The sequence below is a fragment of the Neomonachus schauinslandi genome, chromosome 13, assembly GCF_002201575.2.
Source record: "Neomonachus schauinslandi chromosome 13, ASM220157v2, whole genome shotgun sequence".
Taxonomy (NCBI): Eukaryota; Metazoa; Chordata; class Mammalia; order Carnivora; family Phocidae; genus Neomonachus; species Neomonachus schauinslandi.
Genome location: NC_058415.1, coordinates 65820300 through 65844422, shown reverse-complemented (window position 1 = coordinate 65844422; position 24123 = coordinate 65820300). Strand labels below are relative to the sequence as shown.

The window sequence follows — 24123 nt, the reverse complement described above, 5'->3', positions numbered from 1 at the left end:
AGCTCATGATTTTTCCAGCTAAGGAGGAATTGTAAATTTTAATTAATTTACCTCTGTGTCTACTATAACATTGTAGAGCCGTTCCCCAGCCACCAATTCTAAAGCTGTGGTTGCAGAAGTATCTTTCACACTAATCAGGGAAGCTACAAGTCCTTTCACACAATTTCTATTCCAGTTCTTCTCTGGATCCCTAAAATAGAACAGTTGACAAAAATTAATCTGAAACAATAAAACAGAAAAATTTGTATTTTACTAGTGAAGAGCTCGTCCTAGCAACACATCAAAAGCATGTACACCTTCAAGAAAAACAAAAATTTGGGCGCCTGGGTGGCTCAGTTGGTTAAGCGACTGCCTTCGGCTCAGGTCATGATCCTGGAGTCCTGGGATCGAGTCCTGCATCAGGCTCCCTGCCGAGCAGGGAGCCCGATAAAAAAAAAAAAAAAAAAAAAAAAAATAAGATGAAGGGAGCTCCTTTACGGCCTCAAAAAAATAAAAAAAATCTTTAAAAAAAAAAAAAAAAAAAGAAAAAAGAAAAAAAAATTTAATGTTCAGATGACTAGTCAACTCTTGTTTTAAGTCACTCAAAAGATCTTTCAGTACATATTGTTTTCAATGAAACAAAAATAACTTTGGTGTTATAATCTTTTTTTTTAAGATTTATTTCAGGGGCGCTCAGTCATTAAGCATCTGCCTTCAGCTCAGGTCATGATCCCAGGGTCCTGGGATCAAGCCCCACATCAGGCTCCCTGCTCCGTGGTAAGCCTGCTTCTCCCTCTCCCACTCCCCCTGCTTGTGTTCCTGGCTCTATCTCTCTCTCTATCTTTAAAAAAAAAAACAAAAAACAAAAAACTTTATTTCAGAGAGAGTGAGTGCAGAGCCCCACACAGGGCTCAATCTCAGAAGCCTGAGATCATGACCTGAGCTGAAACCAAGAGTCAGACACTCAACTGCCTGAGCCACCGAGGCTCCCCTGAGGCTATAATCTTTGTAATACATATATTACTCTAAGTATTCCATGAAAAAAACCCATGTAAATTTGTAAATTGTAAAATGTTAATGTTAGATATTTAAAGAAACTTTGGACTGAGATCTAATTTCCCTCATTTTGGTCTTAAGAATTCCCACTGCCAACACTTGAAACATTTCAATAAACATTTAAGGAAAAAAAATGCCAATTAAGGAAAAGCAGCTTACAATATTTTTCATACAAAAATCTTAATGTTAACAAAATTTTCAGATTGTCTTCCATCTTAAATGAAAATATATCTTGGTTAACATTTCAGTAAGTGTTTAGGGAAAAAATACCAATTAAGGAAAAGTAGCTTACAATATTTTTCATACAGAAATCTTGATGTAATGAAATTTTCAGATTGTCTTTGAGCTTAAATAAAAATGTATCTTGGCTATTACCACGTTAAAATTTAAGGTTTAAATCTCTTACCTGTAGGCAAATTGAATATTAGGAAATCTGGCTAAGAGAGCTTCATATGTTTCTTTCAATCTACTGATATCACGAGATAGCTGCCTGCGCTTTTCCAGAAGTCCTTCCTCTTTGTTTTCTGAACAGTAAATCACAAGTAAATTGAAACAGAGTTTTAAAAATGCAAATATTCTACAGTTTTAAAGAAACTATCAGTAACCTCTATTTCCAGAGCATTCCTAGAAGCAAAATACAAATTTCTGGTATTAAATAAAAAGCATGCTTAATATGAAAGATCAAGTAGACAATTATTACCAACAAGTAAGAGAAATTTTCATTCCAAAAACAATATATGAATTGAATAACTACGAATGTGGAAATATACAAATGACATTTTGGGAGTTTTCAAATGGCACTTTGGTGACCAAAGCAGGAAACTGTCAGTAGTGAGTTTTCAAAAATTCAAAGAGCTGGGAAGATGGTAAAGTGGAGAATCTTAACCTCACCACATCCCATGGATTCAACTAGATAACACCTACATCAGTGTAACCCAGAAAATTGCCCAAATGCTGACAGAACAGACTCTCCACAGCTAAATGTAGAGAAGAGGCCACATGAAACAGGGTAGGAAGGGCAGAGATACAGTCAGGAGCCAAGAAGACCTGCAGGATTGTCAATGGAAGGGAGGGACACCGAGGGCACAGAAACGGGAGAGAAATGGACTGTAGTCACACCAGGCACCCCAAGCACAGGGAACCGCAAGGGGAAGACAAATCCCCACTGAACGGCGCCTGGGTGGCCCTGCTCAGCAGTCGGCTTCTCCCTCTACCTGCTTGTGCTCTCTCGTGCTCATTCTCTCTCTCTCCCCTCTCAAATAAATAAAATCTTAAAAAACAAACAAAACAGAAAAACCATTTCCCTTTGAAAACCAGAGGGGCATAATTTCACAAGTTCTTATGATCCGTAGGGACTAACACTTGGAACTTTAAAACTCAGCAGGCTCAGCTCTAAGAGAGCTGAGAGGGTGAGAGGAAACAGACTCCCCATCCTTAAAGAGATAGCACGACAAATAGCCCCACAGAGACACAGCATAAAAGCAGCAGTTTGAAAAGCTGCCTAGACTATTCTGGTGGGAGATTTGTTTACCAGTCTCAGAGCATGTGCTGGAGGGGCAGGGGTCCTTGGGAGACTTCTCCGGGAACAAAAGAGCTGGCAGGCACTATTTTCCTCCTCTACCACCCTCCGGATCCTAGACACACAGACACTTGCAGGAACCAGCATAGGTCTCCACCTAGCTTGCTAACAGTGCATCTCACCCAAGTTTTGCAGACTTGTCCCTTTCCACAACAGACCTGTGCAAACCTTGATAAAACTGCTGCCGCACTCTGCTTTCTCGTGTGGACCTGCCCCCTCCAATATGCCCTGGGTCAGAGCCCATCCAAAGCAGTCCAAGCCAGGCAGGGTACAAACAGCCCCAACAGGGACCAGCCCAAATCTAAAATAACTCCCTATGCTGCAGAGAGGGGGAAGATAACTACATATACCAGTCCTACTGAGGCCTCAGCAGTAGGCTGGGGTCATATACCTGGTCTGACTGTAGGCCTCACCCACCAAGGGCTTTCTCCGGGGAAAACAACAAGCAGTTCTGTGCTACCCCAGCAGTTCTGTGCTAATGGGCCATCACTACCAACCTCTTCTCCCCTCCCCTCCCTCACTTCCCCTGACACTAGATGCTGACTGCCCCATGATTTAGGAGCAGTGCTGGGGTATCCGTGTGGTCTCAGCAGCTTCTTCCTCTCTGGCAAACACCTGGTCTGACTCAACTCAAGCCCAAGGCAGCCCCAGACTGGCCCACTAACAACTCAGGGTTCAAACTCTGTCCATGACAGGCAAAGAGAGACATTCCCGACAACTAGACTGAAGGCAAAAGCAGCTTAGCCACAAGAGTAGGGTACACATATCACATAGGAGATACCACTGAAGCATCAGGTTCTGGTGAACAGGGGACACTGTGCTGAGGGCATTACAGGAACTCTTCTTCAGAAGGTCATTACTCTCAAGAGCACGAGACGTAGCTAATGTTCCTAACATGTAGAAACAGACACAGAGAGACAAAATGAGGAGATGCAGGGATATATCCCCAAAGGAAAGAAGAGGACAAAAATCACAGCAAGAGAGCTCAATGAAACAGAGAGGAGTAATATGCCTGATAAAGAATTTAAAGTAATGATCATAAAAATACTCACTGGACCTGGAAAAGAGTGAACTTCAGTGAGACCCTTAACAAAGAGACAGAAAACATAAAGGAGAACCAATCAGATGAAGAACTCAATAAACGAAATTAAAAATACTCAAGATGGAACAAATAGACTAGAGGAGGCAGAAGAACAGATCAGCAACCTAGAGGACAAAGTAACAGAAGGCAATCAAGCTGAACAGGTGATAGACAAAATAACAAAAAATGATTACAGACTTAGAGAACTCAGCAATACCATCAAGTGTAATAACTTTCCCACTATAGAGATTCCAGGAGAGAGAAAAAAGGGGGCAGAAAATTTGAAGAAAGAGTAACTGAAAACTTCTTGAATCTAGGGAAGAAAACAAGTCTAGATCCAGGAGGCAAAGAGAGACCCCAACAAAATCAACTCAGTGGGGTCCAAACCAAGACACAGAGTAATTAAAATGGCAAAAAGTTGTTATAGAGAATTTTAAAAGCATCAAGAGAAAACAGTTACAAGCAAGGGAAACTCCGTAGGCTATCAGTTGATTTTTCGTTGCAAACCTTGTAAGCCAGAAGGGAGTGGAATGCTATATTCAAGTGCTGAAAGAAAAAAAAGCCTGTATTCTATCCAGCAAGGCCATCATTCTTTTCAAGTGCACATGGAACATTTTACAGAATAGATCACATATTAGGCCACAAAAGAAGTCTCAACAAATTCATACCACAATGCTAAGAAACTAGAAATCAACCACAAGAAAGTCTTCAAAAAGTACAAAAACATGAAGGATAAAAACATGCTACTAAAGAATGAATGGGACAACCAAGAGAAAAAAAAAAAAAAAGGAAATAAGTACATGGAGACAAATGAAAATGAAAACACAGTGGTCCAAAATCTTTGGGATGCAGCAAGCTGTTCTAAGAGGGAATTTTATAGCAATACAGGCCTACCTCAAGAAGCAAGAAATACCTCAAACATCCTAACCTTATACCTAAAGGAGCTAGAAAAAGAACAAACAAAACCCAAAACCAGCAGAAAGAAATAATATAGAGTAGAAACAAATGAAAGGGAAACTAAAAGAAAAGAATAAAAGAAACCAGGAGTTGGTTTTTTTAAAAAAGATCAACAAAATTAATAAACCTTTAGCCAGGCTCAGCAAGAAAATAAAGAAGACTCAAATGAAATCAGAAATGAGAAGAAATAAAAACCAACACCACAGAAATACAAATAACTGTAAGACAATATTATGAAGAAATATATACCAACAAATTGGACAACCTAGAATGGATAAATTCCTAGAAACATATAACCCAACAAAAATTTATTTCTTCCTGTTTCAGTTTAACAGACTGACTACCAAAAATGAAACTGAGTCAGTCAGTTTAAATATAAAAACTCCCAAAAAGCCGAAGTCCAGGACCAGACGGTTTCATAGGCAAATTCTACCAAACTTTTTTTTAAGATTTTTATTTATTTGACAGAGAGAGACACAGCAAGAGAGGAAACACAAGCAGGGAGAGTGGGAGAGCGAGAGGGAGAAGAAGGTTTCCCGCAGAGCAGGGAGCCTGACGTGGGGCTTGATCCCAGGACCCTGGGATCATGACCTGAGCTGAAGGCAGACGATTAACAACTGAGCCACCCAGGTGCCCCTCTACCAAACATTTAAGGAACAGTTAATACCTATTCTTCTCAAACTATTCCAAAAAATAGAAAAGGAAGGAAAACTTCCAAATTCATTCTATGAAGCCAGCATTACCCTGATTAAAAAAAAAAAAAAACAGATAAAGACACTAAAAAAAGAGAACTACAGGCAGTATCTCTGATGAATATAAATGCAAAAATCCTCAACAAAATATTAATAAACCAAAACCAACAATACATTAAAAGAAATCATTCACCACAATCAAATTTATTTATTTATTTATTCCTGGGTTGCAAAGGTGGTTAAATATTCACAAATCAGTCAATGTGATATATCACATCAACAAAATAAGGGATAAAAACCATACAATCATTTCAATAGATGGAGAAAAAGCATTTGACAAAGTACAACATCCATTCACGATAAAAGCCCTCAACAAACTAGGTTTAGAGGATATATACCTCAACATAATAAAGGCCCTATATAAATAACCCACAGCTAACAACATATTCGATGGGGAAAAACAGAGCTTTTCCCCTAAGATCAGGAACAAGACAAGAATGCCTACTCTCACCACTTGTATGCAACATGATACTAAAGTCCTAGCCACACCAATCAGCCAACAAAAAGAAATAAAAGGCATCCAAACTGGTAAGGAAGAAGTAAAACTCTCACAATTTCCAGATGACATGATACTATATATAGAAAAATCAAAAGATCTACCAAAAAACTGCTAGAACTGATAAATGAATTCAGTAAAGTTGCAGGATACAAAATCAATGTACAGAAATCTGTTGCCTTCTATGTACCAATAATCAAACAGCAGAAAGAAAAATTATACACCAATAATGAAACAGCAGAAAGAAAAATTAATATTCCCATTTACAATTGCACCAAAAATAATAAAACACCTAGAAATAAACTTAACCAAGAGGGTAAGAGACTTGTATACTGAAAACTATAAAGCACTGATGAATAAAATTATAGATAACAAACAAATGGGAAGGTATTCCAGGTTCATGGACTGGAAGAACAAATAATGTTAAATTCACCATACCACCCAAAGCAATCTACAGATGTAATGCAATCTCTATCAAAATACCAGTATCATTTTTCACAGAACTACAACAAACAATCCCAAAATTTGTATGGAACCACAAAAGACCCTGAAGAGCCAAAGCAAATCTTGAAAAAGAAGAACAAAGCTGGAGGTATCACAATCCTACATTTCAAGATATACTATAAAGTTGCAGTAATCAAAACAGTATGGTACAGGCACAAAAGTAGACACATAGATCAATGGAATAGAATAGAGCGCCCCAAAATAGATCCATGATTAAATGGTCAATCAACCTTCGACTAAGCAGAAAAGAATATACAATGGGAAAAAGTCTCTTCAACAAACAGTGTTGGGGAACTGGACACTTTCTTACACCATACACAAAAATAAACTCAAAATGAATTAAGGACCTAAACATGAGACTTGAAACCATAAAAATCCTAGAAGAAAGCATAGGCAATAATGTCTCTGACATCAGCTATACCAACATTTTTCTAGATAGGTCTCCTGAGGCACAGGAAACAAAAGCAAAAATAAACTATTGGACTATGTCAAAATAAAAAGCTTCTACACAGCAAAGGAAACAACCAACAAAATTAAGACAACCTATGGAATGGGAGAAGATATTTACAAATGACACATCCATTAACGGTTAGTATCCAAAATATACAAAGAAAAACAACTCAACACTAAAAAAACAAATAATCCAATTAAAAATGGGCAGAAGACATAAACAGACCTTTCTGCAAAGAAGACACAGAGATGGCCAACAGACACATGAAAAGATGCTCAACATCACTAATCACCAGGGAAATGCAAATCCAAACCACAATGAGATATTACTTCACACCTGTCAGAATAGCTATATTCAAAACAAGAGACAATAAGTGTTGGCAAAGTTGTGGAGAAAAAGGAACACTTGTACACTGTTGGTGGGAACGCAAACTGGTGTAGCCACTATGGAAAACAGCATGGAGGCTCCTCAAAAAATTAAAAATATGGTTACCATCTAATCCAATAATTTCAATACTGGGTATTTACCCAAAGAAAATGAAAACACTAATTTGAAAAAATATACACCCCTATGTTTATTGCTGCATTATTTGCAATAGCCAAATTATGGAAGCAGCCCATGTGTCTATCAATAGATGAATGGATAAAGATATGATATAGATATACAATGGAATATTACTCAGCCACAAAAAAGAATGAAATCTTGCCATTTGCAACGCAGATAGATCTAGTGAGTATAACACTAAGTGAAATAAGTCAGTCAGAAAAAGACAATTACCATGATTTCACTCATGTGGAATTTAAGAAACAAAGCAGCAAATAGGGAAAAAAAAGAGACAAACCAAAAAACCACTAAATATAGTTAACAAATTGATGGGGAAGGTGGTAGGCGGATGGGTGAAATGAAACAGGTAAAGTGGATTAAAAGTACACTTAATCATGATGAGCACTGAGTAATGTATAGAACTGTTGAATCACTATACTCTACACCTGAAACTAAAATAACACTGTATATTAACTATACTGGGATTAAAAAGAACAGCTGTTTTATACTTAGTTGACCCTTAAACAATGGGGTGACTTGGGAGGAGGTTGGGGCACTGACACCCCTGCCCCACAAAGTTCTAAATCCATGATTTTTTTTTTTTTTTTTAAGTAACCTCCATGCCCAACATAGGGTTTGAATTCACCACCCTGAGATCAAGAGTTGTATGCTCTACCCACTGAAGCAGACACCCCTAAATTTGTGTTTAACTTTTGACCCTCAAACTTAACTAATGGTCAAATGTTCACAAGAAGCTTTATGGAGAAGATAAATGGTTAACACATAGTTTGTATGTTTTATGTATTATATATTGTGTTCTTACAATTAAGTAAGTTAAAGAAAATACATTTACAGTACTAAATTGTATTTATCAAAACAAAAAAAAGCCTCAAGTAAGCAGACCCATGCAGTTCAAGCTAATGTTCAGGGATCAACTGTATTTAGAAATATTTCTTACACTAACACCCATTAATAGAGTAAAAAAAAAATTCGTACTTGCTATTTCCTTTATTTAATTTCGTTTCTATCAACAATCACTACCTCCTAATGATTTAATATCAAGTGTTTAAATGCAAACCTTCATAATTTAGCTTTTTCATTTCGGCTTCAAGTTTTTCTTTAAGTTTCTTCACAGCCTCTAAAGCTTCTTGATCCTTCCTGTAGCCACTATCCATCTTCTTAACTTCAGCCTGTTTAGTCTTTAATTCTTGTTGGGCATGTTTCAACTTCATCTGCGCCTGTTATTGAAAATTTAATAGACTATGTGAGGCAAACAGTGCTAATGATTAAATGGCCACAAATGCAGATTGGTTTAAGAAACATCAGCCTTGAAAATGTAACTGTTAGGTCACTTGCATTAATATCTCAAGGGATGAATCATTTCCCAGTATTTTCTCCTCAGAAAACTACTCAGAGTCTAAATGAATATATGCTTAACATAATTCATCAAATAATTTATAATTTAAGTCCATATTTTTAATACTTATTAAAGATTACATTACTGAGTTCAAAAATTATATCCAAGAATAACTGTCATTAGCTGGTTAAGTTAAAAACACAATAGAAAGCTAGTAATCAGAACTCTAGTTCTCTTCCTTTCATATGTATATTTGTATTTGTGTATTTGTGACTGTTGTTCAATTAACAGTGGAGAAACTGTATTGAGCAGTAAGAAAATTACACTGGAATGGGAAACTAAACTGACCAGAGAAATTTCAGTGCTAGGAGTTGGATATTCAAATGCTAGTTTATGTAACTGAGTACACTGTTCCTTAAAAGAATGAACCAGTATTCTGAGATCTAGGTGGATGTCACCTCATCTAAAACTGAATAATGGTGGACTTTTCCCAATATATAGTAAGTTAACAGAAAAACTGAGAGGACCTGAAAGTTTTTCTATTGATTTCTTACAGATTTTTGTGACCACCATCTTTGAAAAGTTGCAAACATGTAACAGAAAATGTTGAACAGGATTAATACCAACACAGATACGAACATCTGTATATATTTTTAAAGAGGAGTTGTCTTTTAAAAAAATTTAAAAATGCGTGAAAAAATATATGTATTTTTTCTTTCTGCCCTCAAAACTCTTGCATCCATAGGACTTTAAAAGCTGCACAACTATCTAAACAAATTTGAGGGGCGCCTGGGTGGCTCCGTCGTTAAGCATCTGCCTTCGGCTCAGGTCATGATCCCAGGGTCCTGGGATCAAGCCCCGCATCGGGCTCCCTGCTCAGCAGGGAGCCTGCTTCTCCTTCTCCCACTCCCCCTGCTTGTATTCCCTCTCTCGCTGTGTCTCTCTCTGTCAAATAAATAAAATCTTTAAAAAATATATATATACAAATTTGAAAGCCTTCACTGACAAGCCTTAAAGATTATGAAATTAGTGTAGGGAAAGGGAAGACTAGAATGGGGGTGAGAGGGAGGTAGAGGTACTTCCAAGGACAAAAGGTAAGGACTAAGTGCGGTGGGCACAGAAATGGACAGGATGTTTGTTTTCCTGTTAAAGCTTAAGACTGCAACTTTATGTTGCCAACAAAAACAGGGAAAAGAAATAAGAAAAAACAAGAAATTAACCTCAAATATTCCATACAATACTACAAATAAAGCACTTACTGAATTTACAATTTCAACTAACCTATGAAGGTACTTAATGTTGTATAGCATCTTAAACTACTGTCATCAATATTTAGCAGTTAAGATATAGAGTGGCAGAAGAACAAATTCCATGACACTGATCTGAATATTGTCAATGTTTTACAACAACTGCTAAAGCATAATGTGAAGCAGCTTCTTAAAAAAAAAAAAAAAAAGCAATCACAGTCGTTAACGTCTGTATTTACCTGTTTGGCTTCTGTCTGAGCTTTACTTATGTCATTCTTACAGGCCATCATTTGACCAGCAAGAGTTGCTTCGGCCCCGTCATCACTGCTAGACAGGCCGGCGGAAACAGCATTGAAGTGCTGCTGTGCAGCAGCCAAAGCTTCAGCATCTTTGTTACCTGCTTCCTGAAGGGCGTTCAGCCCATCTGTTATCTTTTTAACCTCTTTTTCCTTTGCTGCTAAAGTTCTAGAATCCTTAAGAAAGAGTTTAAGATTGGAAAGTATTAGGTTTTAGGAAAGACATCCATTTTTTCCTATACACCTATACCTTTAGGTCATCAAATTTCATAGCATTTTGAAGTGGACATGGTTAAAAGGAAAATAATTTAACCATCATAACTTTAAATACTTTATTTCCATTTTGAAATTCACCCTGTTTTTCAGATAAACGTGCCCTTATACTACCAGAAATACTTTCATTCCATATGTTAGTCTAATCTAGAAATTAGCTAAAATATTATAGTGCAAACCAACCATTTGAAGAAACTAAAAATCACCTTCTAGAGCTTTAAAATTGAATAACCATTCTACTCTAAGCTTCAAAGTAGAGACTGTAGGATTAGGAGCGTGTACACGAAAATTTATAAACTATCAAAGGCCATAAAATTTAAATATTAAATACTTATGGGAACAGCATTACTAATACTTAACATCTTTTAAGTTATATGCACTGTAACACCACATATACTAAGATACCAGCACTGGAAAAAAATAGAATCCAGCAATATTATTTACATGAAAGTGACCAGAAATTTTGGCCCACATGTTTAACTCATGATTCATTAAATATTTATTAGATGTTTACCATGTACCAGGCATTGTTCTAGACATTAAAGACATGGTCCTCAGGGACCCTATATTCTAGAATGGAAGACAGAGGGAAAAATAAAGCAAGGTAAAGGGACGGAAAGTGATGGAAACTACTATTTTAAGAACAATGAGGGAAGGCCTTTTTGTGGTGACATTTTGAGAAGAAACCTACATGAAATAAAAGGAATGATCATGCTGATACTAGGGGGACAAATAATAGGCAAACTCTGCAGAACATGCTTAGGTGTTTGAGGAACTGTGGTTGGAGCACAGTGAGCAAGTGGAAGGGAGCCAGGAGTCCTATCAGGTAGGGATGGTAAAGGCTCAATTATACATGTGACTTTGAAACCATTAAGGAATTTTAAGTACAAGAGTGATGTGATCCAATTTATATTTCAGCTTCTGTAAAGAGCTGACTGTAGAGCAGCAAGAGTAAAAGCAGGATAACTGATATGGACACTATTATAGCATCCCTCATGGGTGATGATGGCTTGCAGGTTAGCAGTGATGGAGGTGATGAAAAGTGGCTGTATTCAGGATGTACTTTTAAAGTCAAGAGAGTTTGCTGATGGATTAGATATGGAGTTTGAGAATAAAGGTGGAATGCAGGAAGACTCCAGGATTTCTGGACTGAACAATTAGGTTAATAGTGGTGCCTGGTACCATTTTCTAACATAGGGAAAATTCAGCTACTAAAAGAGGTTTGGGGGGGCGCATGGGTGGCTCAGTAGTTAAGTGTCTGCCTTCGATCCTGGGATCGAGCCCCACATTGGGATCCCTGCTTGGCGGGAAGCCTGCTTCTCCCTCTCCCACTCCTCCTGCTTGTGTTCCTGCTCTCACTGTCAAATAAATAAATAAAATCTTTAAAAAAAATAAAATAAAAGAGGTTTGAGTAGGCAGGGAATATTTAAGAGTTCTCTTTTTGATACATTAAATTTTAGACTTTTTGTTAATCATGTATGTAAAAACGTCAATCCAATAGCTGGACAAATATTCAGGGAAGGAGTCAAGGTTAATTATAGATCTGAACATCACCCTGCAGATGGTATTTTAGGGCTACCAGGCTGGATGGGATTACCTAAGAAATGAGTGCATATAAAAGAAGCCTTTTTGTGGTTTGTCTATCTAGACTGGATTCAATATTCCCATATTCAACTACCTAATCAACATCTCTACTTAGATGTTTAACAGGCACCTCAAGCCTTTTATGTTCACACTGTACTTCTTTCTATTCTCTACTAAGCTAATGGTAACAATATTTCCAATTGTCAGAGACAAAAATCCACTGCTATATTCCTAGCCCAAACTATACTTGGTCCATAGCACACACTCAATAAATATTAATGTAACAGACAAATGTATACTAGTGTAATTAAACTGAACTTCATATTTACTTACCTCAATCATATTTTTCTCTAGCTCTTTGCGTTTGTTCTCTTCACTTGCCAGATTTTTCTTCTTGAGATCAAAGGCACTTTGAGATTTAGTATTAACTCGCTGAGCTTCTGCAAGAGCATCTTCTAAAGATCGGAGTATACCTCCAATTTCCTATAATCAAATGCACCCAATTCAATCAACGTACTTATAATTTACTCATGTCATCATCTTCTTGTATGACTTCTAGAAGATTTACTTTTTTTTTTTTTTTTAAAGATTTTATTTTTTAGAGAGCGAGCGAGAGAGAAACAGCATGAGAGGGGAGAGAGTCAGAGGGAGAAGCAGGCTCCCCGCTGAGCCGGGAGCCCGATGCGGGACTCGATCCCAGGACCCTGGGATCATGACCTGAGCCGAAGGCAGACGCTTAACCATCTGAGCCACCCAGGCGCCCTAGAAGATTTACTTTTTATAAGCTATTTATTATCATACATTAAGATTAACAAATCAATATGGAAAACCATGCCCAGTGAATATTAGTTATTGTATATAACTTTTTCACAGTATATTATCTATTCTTACGTATATATCTGACCTTATCTTTTCCTTTTTCCAACTCTTCTATTTCATGACTAAGTGCTTTTATTTTTTTATCATTCTCAGACAATTTTTCTTGAAGCTTTACAACTTTATCTTGCATTTCTTTTAACTCCTCGGCTGAGCGTTCTTTTGTATCTTCAGCCAGCAAAAACTGATAGGCAATATATAAACGACTCAAATGTTCTATTTCCCTCATTACTTTTTGGTACTCCAAGTAGGAAGATCTTTCCTAGAAAAGAAATCACCAATAAAGTATAACTCAAACTTCGTATTTTTCAACAAATTTGGAAAGACTCAAACTATAGCAACATGTATAAAATTTCCCATCACATAATAGATTTTGTCTTAGATTAGTGATCATGGATTATAGAAACTTTAACATTAGACCTCTGGCTTTTCAGACAGAATTATACCATCTCCAGTGAATCCCATGTGGCTATTTCTTCCAATATATAATCAGGCAGTTGGGATTAACAAAGAAATGTAGACATAAGGTTCATAAACTGGGGTTAGTAAGTAGTCTATAAATATGACCTATACAACCACCAATGATATACTATTACACGTATTTTGTAGTAGTATTACCAAGATGCCTACCCAACATTCAATCATGTAACTACTTACAAACATATGCTCACACATTACTAAACTTGATTCCAATAAGGACCTGCTAGGGCAAACAGAATAATAATTAAAATCTCGAACTTGCAGGAGAAGAAATGAATTCAGTGTGGTTAAATGACCTCTCCATGTTGTCAGATTTAGAAAGAATTTGGCAAAAGCAGGTATAAAACCTAGGTTTAAACTCATGATCTAGTGTTTTCTACTAACCGTTCATATAAACAGGATACCTTCAAGATCACTTTTCAGTTTTTCTAATAACATCCACACTACTATATGGATTAAGACAACTTTTGAGAAGTATCGAATTTTAATGAGCATTTAATGAATTCCTAAATGCATAACTTTAAAATCAATGCGCTCTAAGTGCATTTTTTCACTGAAACATTGATGTCAGAAGCTACAAAGATTATAGAAAAAATCTGGACATCTGTTTCAGTACCCCTCACTTACCAACTGTCTTGACAGCAGTAATTGCAGTGATAGCCCCTATTATCCTAGAAGTTATTCACTCTACCAACAGGGTTACTAGGACTGTGATAGCCTCAAGAAATAGTTCACTAATTCCAATTATCCAGGAAAATTCAGACTTCTCTTCAACAAAGTATTACAATCTGGCATATCATTTTCTGAGATTATAAAGAGCAATGATTAATAGATATGAAGAACATGCCCTCTACAAGCAGAAGGCTGATTATCAAGTACCAACTCTTAACTCCTATCTCTCCCACAGAAAAATTCCTGAGACGTGGTATACATTTCATCTCTATTTGTATAATCTTGAATATGTCACCATTTTTGAGAGATGTTCTAGCTGGCTATCCTCTATATAGTATATACCTCTTTTAATTTTTGAATGGTTGGAGTAATCTCTTCTTCAAGTATCTGGAAAATAAAGGAAAATCAAATTTTTCAGTATGAAAGTACCATTAAAAAAAACTGAAAAGGAAAGGAAGCATGAAGTCCAAGGAAAACTAGGGAGGGGGAACTTCCTCTTTACAGCAGAGAAACTCTGAAATTACTCTCGTCTTTAAAAACGTTTTATGTAAATTTAATTACCGTCTTAATTTCTTTCAGCTTAGCCTCTTTTTTTTCTATAGTTTTCTGGGCAGCTATTTTTTTGTACTCATACATCCTGGTTCCAGCTGCTTCTTCTATCATGGACAAAATCTGGAAAGACAATTATATTGTTTTTAGAATCCAAGATAAAGAACTTCACTGGAGTTTACAAAAAGTATATAATTTAAGGTCTTAACTTCACTAAGCATTTTACCAAAGTATCCCAAATGGATCAGAGATGTTAAGTGCATGTATTACCCATAGCCCTAACATTCAAGAAATATTTCTGACCTTTACTCCAATCCTAAAATCAAACTGCATGCTACACTGAGGTTGCAGAGTAAATCTCTTTTAAAATTGAAGCCAGGGGTGTCTGACTGGCTCAGTCAGCTGAGCATGTAGACTCTTGATTTTGGGGTTGTGGGTTTGAGCCCCATGTTGGATATACAAATTACCTAAAAATTTAAAAATAAAAATAAAATTGAAGCCAGTAATTCCTCCCTCCTCTTTTCCTTCACATATAAGTCTAAAAAAGTAAAGACTAACAACACTCAGTTGTCACTTTAGAAATTCCTAATTTTTTGTGCCACAGTTTCTTCATCCACAGGGTACTTAACATCTCACAACACTATTGAGAATTACACAAAGTAATTCATGTGAAAAGCACTCTGAAAAAGGCAAACACTAATCAATTATGTTTTAAAAGTAGAACAATTTTACCAGCACTCCTTTTTCAGAAGCTTCTACTCACCATCAATCCTTATCTCAAGAGGATTATTTCTCTCAAAACCATTTTGATTTCTATGTATTTGACAGGTTTCAAATTAGAAGTTTCCCTTAAGATGTTACTAAAGAAGATATGCATGACCTATGTTCAAACCAGACTGGTGTTATCAATTATCACTTTTTTCTTCTTAGTTCTTCTCAATAGAAAAGAGTAACTATAGAGACTTTGTTCTTATACAAAACATTCATTCCTTCATACCAACTCTTTTCAAGGGGGCTCCAAGAAAAAAATTAAGTCTTAATACCCTATGCCCTAAGCAATCCACTGTATTCAATGAATTAATTTCACTCAAATCTTCTTCTGTAGGGTTTTTTTTTTTCTAAAGATTTTATTTATTTATTTGAGAGAGAGAATGAGAGACAGAGAGCACGAGAGGGAAGAGGGTCAGAGGGAGAAGCAGACCTCCCGCTGAGCAGGGAGCCCGATGTGGGACTCGATCCCGGGACTCCAGGATCATGATCTGAGCCGAAGGCAGTCGCTCAACCAACTGAGCCACCCAGGCGCCCCTTCTGTAGGGTTTAACTCTGACACAGAACACTGGTTGAGAAAGGCTGCTTGATACAGTCAAATTTCTTTTAATATTGGGCACATAAAACTCTTAGAAGAAAACACAGGAGGTTAAGCTCCTTGACATCGGTCATGGTGAGGATTTTTTTGGATTTAACACCAAAGCAAAAGCAACAAAGGCAAAAATAAACAAGTGGGATTATATCAAGCTGAAAACCTACACAACAAAGGAAACCAAAAACAAAATGAAAAGGCAACCTACAGAACGGGAGAAAATAGTTGTAAGTCATGAATCTGCTAAGGGGTTAATATCCAAATACATAAGGAACATGTGTATGGGAACAAACATTTTTCACAAAAAACATACAGATGGCCAATATGTATATAAACGGTACTCAACATCACTAATCATCTGGGAAATTCAAATTAAAACCATGAGCTACTACTTCTGTCAGAATGGCTATTATCACAAAGACAAGAAAAAACAAGCATTGGTGAGGCTGTGGAGAAAAGGGAAACCTTATGTACTGTTGGTAGGAATGTAAATTGGGTGCAGCCATTATCGAAAACTATGAAGGTTCCTCAAAAAATTAAAAATAGAACTACTATATAATCCAACAATTCGACTTCTGGATATTTATCCAAAGAATACAAAAACACTAACTTGAAAAGGTATCTGCAACCTCATTTATAATACCAAGACATGGAAACAAAGTGTCCACTGACAGATGAATGGATAAAAAAAATGTGATATGTATATACACAATGGAATATTATTCAGTTATTTAAAAAAATACAATCTTGCCATTTGTGACAACATGGATGGAACTTGAGGGCATTATGCTAAGTGAAATAAGTCAGACAGAGAAAGACAAATACTGTATAATCTTACTTGTATGTGGAATCTAAAAAGAAAAAAAAGAAAAACCTGAGCTCAGAGAGAACATATTAGTGGTTGCCAGAGATGGGGATTAGTGGGTGGGCAATATGGGTACAGGTGATCAAAGCTACAACCTTCATTACAAAAGTCCTGGGGATATAATATATAGCATGGTGACTATAGTTAATACTGTATTGTATATTTGAAAGTTGCTAAGAGAGTAAATCTTAAAGTTCTCATAAGAAAAAGAAAATTCTGGGGCGCCTGGGTGGCTCAGTCGTTAAGTGCCTGCCATCGGCTCAGGTCGTGATCCCAGGGTCCTGGGATGGAACCCCGCATCGGGCTCCCTGCTCAGTGGGGAGCCTGCTTCTCCCTCTCCCACTCCCCCTGCTTGTGTTCCTGCTCTCACTCTCTCTCTCTCTCTGTCAAATAAACAAATAAATAAATAAAATCTTTAAAAAAGAAAATTTTAATTGTGGTGATGGCTGTTAAATGACTTATAAGGATCATTTTGCAATGACGACATATATTTAATCACTATGCTGCACACTTGAAACTAGTATATCACTTATACCTACATTAAAAAATATCTGCTCAACAATGACCCGTGGCTTTTCTTAAATGTTCTCATTTAATCCTCAAAATACCTGAGGTAAGGACTTTTGACTCTAATCTACAGATGAGGAAACACAGGCTCAGAAGGGTTATGTTATACAGCTTTAAAAAGGTGGGGTGACACAGTGCCAAATAGTAAAAAACAAACAAAAAACCAAAAAATGACTGTCTTTACTAATCACTTAGTAATGTTTCCAAGAATTTTAATGGAAGAAATTATGCTTAAAAAATTGATTTAAAAGATTAAAAATAATATCTACAATTATAATTTTTACTGTCCACAAATAGTATCCTTACCTCTGGAGGTTTCATATTCAATACTTTTGTAATTCGGCCCTGAAAAATAAAATGGCAGTTACTATAATGATAGAGTCATATAGGCATACATGTTTATCTGCCCTGAAGTTGTTCCATCCTAATATACAAATCTTTTGGGAGTTCTTTTACCTACATTACATTTGAGACCAAAGGTACCTTATAATTCCAGAAATTTGCTATTTACCTTTTCACTTACCAGTGACATACAGTTATTAAATAATACAAAGTTAACTCAGACCATATTTCTGAAACAATAATGACATAGAAGTCTCCAGCAAGTATATAAATATATAAATGTTGGCGTAACTGTTGAACACTTCTTGTTTTTTTTTTAATGGCTGTGCTCCAAGATAATTTCTAGAAATACACTGCACACTTCTGGGCCTCAAATAAAAGAGTAAAATCTTTTATTTCAATGCCAGCATATCACTATCAAAAAACAAAACAAAACCCTACTAACCCAACTCTCGGGGCATCATATTACTTAGGATTTAGATTCATTTGAAATCAATTTTCAGCTTTGAGGCTGTGATGTGGTAAAAATAATGTTATTTTGGTTGCATTAGGATCCTGCCATTGGCCTTGCTGTGATTTTCTAAGAGGATAGATGGATGGGTCAAGTGAGGTAATATAAGGGCAAGACAATATTAGCACTTATTTTTCATTTGAATAAGTTTCTAAGGAAGAAAATTACTTAAAATTTAGTATATATTTGAAATAATGAAATGCTTGAATCCAGTACTTTAAAAGGATACATTATGACAATATATTTTTAAAAATTTTTACAGTGACCGTGTATTATTCTTGCAATAATAAAATAAGTCAAGGAAAATTACTTCTAGACATTCTTCAAATGTGTATCTTAGAACATATCAGTACATATAAACCTATACTCTTAACAGGTACCCAAATACCAGTACAATAGAAAACCCAAAAAGAAGCACTTCTCCTATTATAATAACTTAAAAAATAAACGATGTCAAAACCATTATATAAAGACCATAAATAAAATACCTGCATGATGAGAAAGTGAGGGTTGTTAACATTAAGGCCAACAGAACAGAAGAGATCTTGTACTCTGGTATTGTTTGCATTTACTCCATTGATTAAATATTTATTTCTACCACCAATAACCACCTAAAAGGGAAATATTTTAAAATATATAAATGAACATACACATCTTGAACTAAGATGATAAATTCCCAAATATGTTTCACTTGTTTGTTCTGTCCAACTAATGGTAAATAAAACCAATCCTGAGTAAATAATGGAGGAAGTGTGAGATGGTCAACAAGAATATAGACGTCAATTGTCCTGACTCAATCCAAAGACTTTTGCTAACTAGTTATATAACCATGCACAATCCTCCTAACCTCCCCTGCATTGGACTAGATCTCTAAGGTCACTTTTGACTTTGTTTCCAAGCATGTGTAAAACATATTCTAACCCTGATCACTCTTTCTGCAATTTTTCCACGCTCAGAGGTTAACCCCTCTTTCCTCGTTTTAATTTCCAAAGAACAGAAGTCAGATACTAAAAACTAAAGACAAGCAGTTTTGTTTTGGTTTTTCTCATTTTGTTTTTGTTTTTAAGAGGGAAAGGGAAAGAGAATCTTAAGCAGGTTTCACGCCCCGCGTTAAGAACCACGAGGGGGCTTGATCTCACAACCCCGAGATCATGACCTGAGCTGAAATCAAGAATCAGATGCTTAACCGAATGAGCCACCCAGGGGCCCCAAAGACAAGCAGTTTGATAACAATCCTTGACAAGATTCTAAAAGGGCTTAATAAAGACATGACTTGTGAATTCTTGAAAGAAAAAGAGTAATCATAGAGCTTCAAAGAACTTATACCAGACACCAGCTTGTTCAGACTCTACTATTGCACTTCTATTGTCACCTAAATAATCATCTCACCCATAGTATTTTGAGGTCCTTAATAAGATGTTACTCATTCTTCTATCTATATTTCCCAGTGCCTTCAAGAATGCCCAGCACACAGCAAACATTTAATAAAATACTGAATGAGTGTTAATTCATTTCTTGACAGGAGTATGAAGCTGATCATATATTAATATATTTGAACAGACCTAATATACATAAATATTTTAACAAAATCCTTATGACAAAATTTTGGTGAAAATACAGGCATATGGAATGCATGAGGAAAGGATTTTTAGGTAGATTAGTAGCAGACTTACTGAAAATTCCTAAAAGTATTTCATGGATACTTAATGACACACAACAGGATTTTATCCTAGTCAATGCCTTATTTTTTTTTTAGCCAGAGGTTTTTATTAAAATAGAAAGGGGATTCATAAGTTACATAATGCTAAGATGGAGAGTAAACAGGACTTAACAGAATTTTTAAAAATAAAACTGACAAAGTAACATTGTATGACTATAAGAAAAAGGGACAGATGTATGGTCCTGCACTGGTTTTAAAAACCTGCATACAGAAATGGCAGTAACGGGCGCCTGGGTGGCTCAGTTGGTTAAGCGACTGCCTTCGGCTCAGGTCATGATCCTGGGGTCCCAGGATCGAGTCCCGCATCGGGCTCCCTGCTCGGCAGGGAGTCTGCTTTTCCCTCTGACCCTCCCCTGTCTCATGCTCTCTCTCTCTATCTCATTCTCTCTCTCAAATAAATAAATAAAATCTTTAAAAAAAAAAAAAAAAGAAATGGCAGTAACATAGCTAATAACACACATTTAAAAAATTAGATTTTAAGTAAATCAGATATGAATTCATAATGTATTATGAACTCTCCAATGTCATATAGGGGAAAACAGAAGGGCACTTAAAATTAAAGAAATGACAATTCTGCTTAATCCTGTCCTAAGGAGACTATTTCTGGTAAATGCAATTTAAGGTGACATGCATTAAAAATAGTAAGGGCATAAAAAAACTAGAGCAAGTTTGTATTCAGTGTGATCAGACAAGTGAAGGAAATAGAAACAATTATCAGTTGAAAGACCTAGAGAGATTTAGCTTAAATATTAAATATTTAACACCTAAATATTAAACCTAAATATTAAAATATGGAATACATTAGATTTGCTTTTCGATGCTTTCAAGGAACCAGATTTAATGTGTAAAAGCTGATGACAATACTTTGGCTCATTTTATAGGAATAACTAATTAGACCTGACCAGTAACAGAATATATTACCTCAGAAGATAACAAGATCCCAACTATAGGTATTCCAGCACAGAGAAGATTCAAGTATGGTTCAAGATTTAAGCATGGTTGAGTGTCTACACTGATTGATGGCTTTTCAGATTCCTTTCAATCCTCTTGGTAAATGGTAGAATTTGCATGATCAAATTTTTAACATAAGGAAGATACTCTTAAGAAATCTAGTCAGGGGGTGCCTGAGTGGCTCAGTCAGTGAAACATGTACCTTCAGCTTAGGTCATGATCCCAGGGTCCTGGGATGGAACCCTGCATCGCATCGGGCTCCCTGCTCAGCAGGAAGCCTGCTTCTCCCTCTCCCACTCCCTCTGCTTGTGTTCCCTCTCTCGCTGTCTCTCTGTCAAATAAATAAATAAAATCTTAAAAAAAAAAAAAAAAGAAATCTAGTCAGTATTTGATCAATTTTGCTCATAAACTTTCTCTCCACGAAAGTCATATAGCCAAAAACACCTCAGACATAAGTTCTTAGATATCCAGATATTTTGAAACCACTCACCTGCCTTGTTACTGTAATTTCATCATGAACCTCAAATCCTAAAGGGCTTTGCTTTTTGTCAGAATTATCAAATGTGATTGACACTGAGGCTTTGGTTATACCAGCCTGCCCATTTTTGTAAACTAAATCTTGTAAATTAGAAGCCCGAACCTAAAACAAAGAAAAGTTTATCAATTACAAAACCCCATACTGCACAAAATGGCATTAAAATTGGGTTTCTTGCTGTTGGAAAACCACCCATGTAGTATCCATTAAGTAGCCAAGGACAGACAGTTGCATTCAGAACCAAGAAAAGCAAGGAAAATGGGAAACCACCTAAAATGAGTGCCTTTCTCCACAGGACTTTTCCACCCCTGCACTGAATGGTTTTCCACTCATTTCTTAACTGAAGTTTATTTCAAAGATTTAGGAAGACAGCATCTAAGAATTTCACTGTTCATCCAATTCCTTTAGATCCTGAAAAGGCATTATAATGCAGGGTGAGTGGATAGGAATACAGACTCTGGAAGAAGACCGCCTTAAAGAATACCTGACTTTGAGTGTTGCTCCGAACATCTTAAAAGGGATGAACCTTACGCAACACCAAGTTTCTGTTTTCTCACCTGAAAAACGGAGTAATATCTACCTCTAAAGGATTGTGGTGAGGTATAAGATAATTTGCATAAACAAAAATGCAAATGAAGAGAATACTGGCAATAGTCTCTAAGTCCAATGTGGATTCCCCTGAGGGTCCCCAAACTTATAATCCACATAAATCAGAAAGTTTACCTGAGAGAGGTTGGAGATGCCCAGTAAAAAGCAGATGGAGTCCAATATGTTGGATTTCCCACTACCATTTAAACCAGTGATAGCATTGAAGAGGGGGTCAAAACCATTGACTTCAGTCCTCTGAGCATAGGACTTAAATCCTTCAAGGATGATTGACTTAACATGCATTTTCACTACTGACTTGGACAGGTAAACGTCTGCTAGGAATCCAACAGGCCACAAAGCAGCTCTGTATAAAACAGAAATAGATAAGTGGGACAGAAATCTGTAATCATAATGTATGTAAAAGACTAAAACGCAGGAATGACAGCTTAATAGAAAACAGCCACTTGCCGAGCTACTTCCTCTAATGTAAAGACACCTTTTTCCAACTTAATTAATTGGAATTAAACCATTAATTCAACCTGAAGTCAACGACTTACTTTTCTAGGTTTACCTTCCATCTTTATCCTACTCTAACAGAAACTGATTATTTCATATCCCACTCCCTTTGTCCATAATGTCCTGCTCCCCAAAAATGACATGACTCGCTCTTTACTACACTCAAGTCCTTGCTCAAACGTAATCTTACTAGGGTCTTTTCTGACTTCCCTATTTAAAAACGCACCCGTCCCCATCCCCTCACTCTGCCTTTTCCTTCATCGTACTTAGGATGACACTAAACAGTATTTATTTACTCGTCTATCCAGACTATCTGTAATGCAAGTTCCTGTAGAATCTTTGCCTGCGTCCACAGCTGTATTCCGGAATAGTGCCTGACTCCAGGGCGCCGGGAAAGGGAAGTGCCATCAATATTCACTAAATAGATGAATCCCACATACTCTCCAGCTTGTTTTCACTCTGCCTGTTCCCTAGCCCCACCAGGCCTTTCTATCAACACGTTTGCCCTACTCCAAGGCTGGAAAGGAAGTAGCCACTCTGTCAGGGAACCCATTAGGACTCACTTTAGTTTGAGGGCCCTTCTTGCTAACCCCTCTCTCCCCTGGCACACACAAAAAAACCCTTCCTCCTCTCCAGCCAAGGAATGCCAGACTAGGCCCAACCAGCCGCGCGCACTCACCCGCCTCACCGCTGCGCCAGACCGCCCCGGCTTGAGGCGCCCTAGAAGCTACTCCTGGTTACAAGAGCAGAAAGCCGGCCCACTCTGCCAGGCTTCGGGCGCTACCAAGAGAAGCCCTCCATAGCGGCTGCAACACTCGCCCCGCGCTCCACATCAGGGCCGGAAATATTTATACCTTTGAATTTCGGCGCGAGCAAAGGACCCCACCTCCACTGTCTATTTCATTGGCCGGTGCCTAGGAGATGCCTGACTTAGAGGTTCCATTTTTCCCTCCCATCGAACAACCAAAGTGACAGGGAGATAGGAAAGAGCGTCACGACATGGGCAGCTCTGGGGATGCGACGGCTGGGGCCTGAGGACTAAAAGAGCAAGTGGCATGTGTCGAACTCAGCATCCGGCACTCCTTGGGCAGCCACGCACCTCAGCCTCGGGGCCTCGCGCCGCGCCGGCCCCGCCCCACCCCAGGCCCCGTAGGCCTCGGGTCCTCCCAGCGGCCCCGCCCCGTCCGGAGTCCCGCGGGCTTGGCGGGGCTTGGTTGTACGGACGCTGTAGCCTTAGAGTCGTGGAGGCAGGGAGGCGGGAATCCTTGTTGCCGGTGTCCTCGTTGTACTTCAGAAGCCTCAGGATTTACCCGATTTGGCTCACATTTATCAAGAACGGGAGGCTACGCTTTGTCCGGGCTGGGAAGGCGCGGAATTTGGGCGGACTGTGGGGCGCGTTCTGGCTCCGCCCCTCCTGGCTCCGGACCCTGGCGGGC

The 24123-nt window shown here is 37.5% G+C and overlaps 1 protein-coding gene across 1 annotated transcript in view; it reads right to left on the bottom strand.

Annotated features, from left to right (window-relative positions):
* SMC2 (structural maintenance of chromosomes 2) overlaps nucleotides 1-22474 on the bottom strand; it is a 60814-nt gene extending 38340 nt beyond the window's left edge. Inside the window, exons 1-12 of the mRNA XM_021691350.1 lie at nucleotides 22307-22474; nucleotides 21539-21688; nucleotides 18866-18988; nucleotides 17831-17869; nucleotides 14745-14855; nucleotides 14526-14570; nucleotides 13060-13293; nucleotides 12489-12638; nucleotides 10242-10475; nucleotides 8477-8636; nucleotides 1442-1559; nucleotides 52-190 (exon numbers count right to left, since the gene is read on the bottom strand). Coding sequence (XP_021547025.1) covers nucleotides 52-190; nucleotides 1442-1559; nucleotides 8477-8636; nucleotides 10242-10475; nucleotides 12489-12638; nucleotides 13060-13293; nucleotides 14526-14570; nucleotides 14745-14855; nucleotides 17831-17869; nucleotides 18866-18988; nucleotides 21539-21688; nucleotides 22307-22474 — 1671 coding nt within the window. The remainder of the gene's footprint in view (nucleotides 1-51; nucleotides 191-1441; nucleotides 1560-8476; nucleotides 8637-10241; nucleotides 10476-12488; nucleotides 12639-13059; nucleotides 13294-14525; nucleotides 14571-14744; nucleotides 14856-17830; nucleotides 17870-18865; nucleotides 18989-21538; nucleotides 21689-22306) is intronic.
* Nucleotides 22475-24123: the final 1649 nt, after the last annotated feature.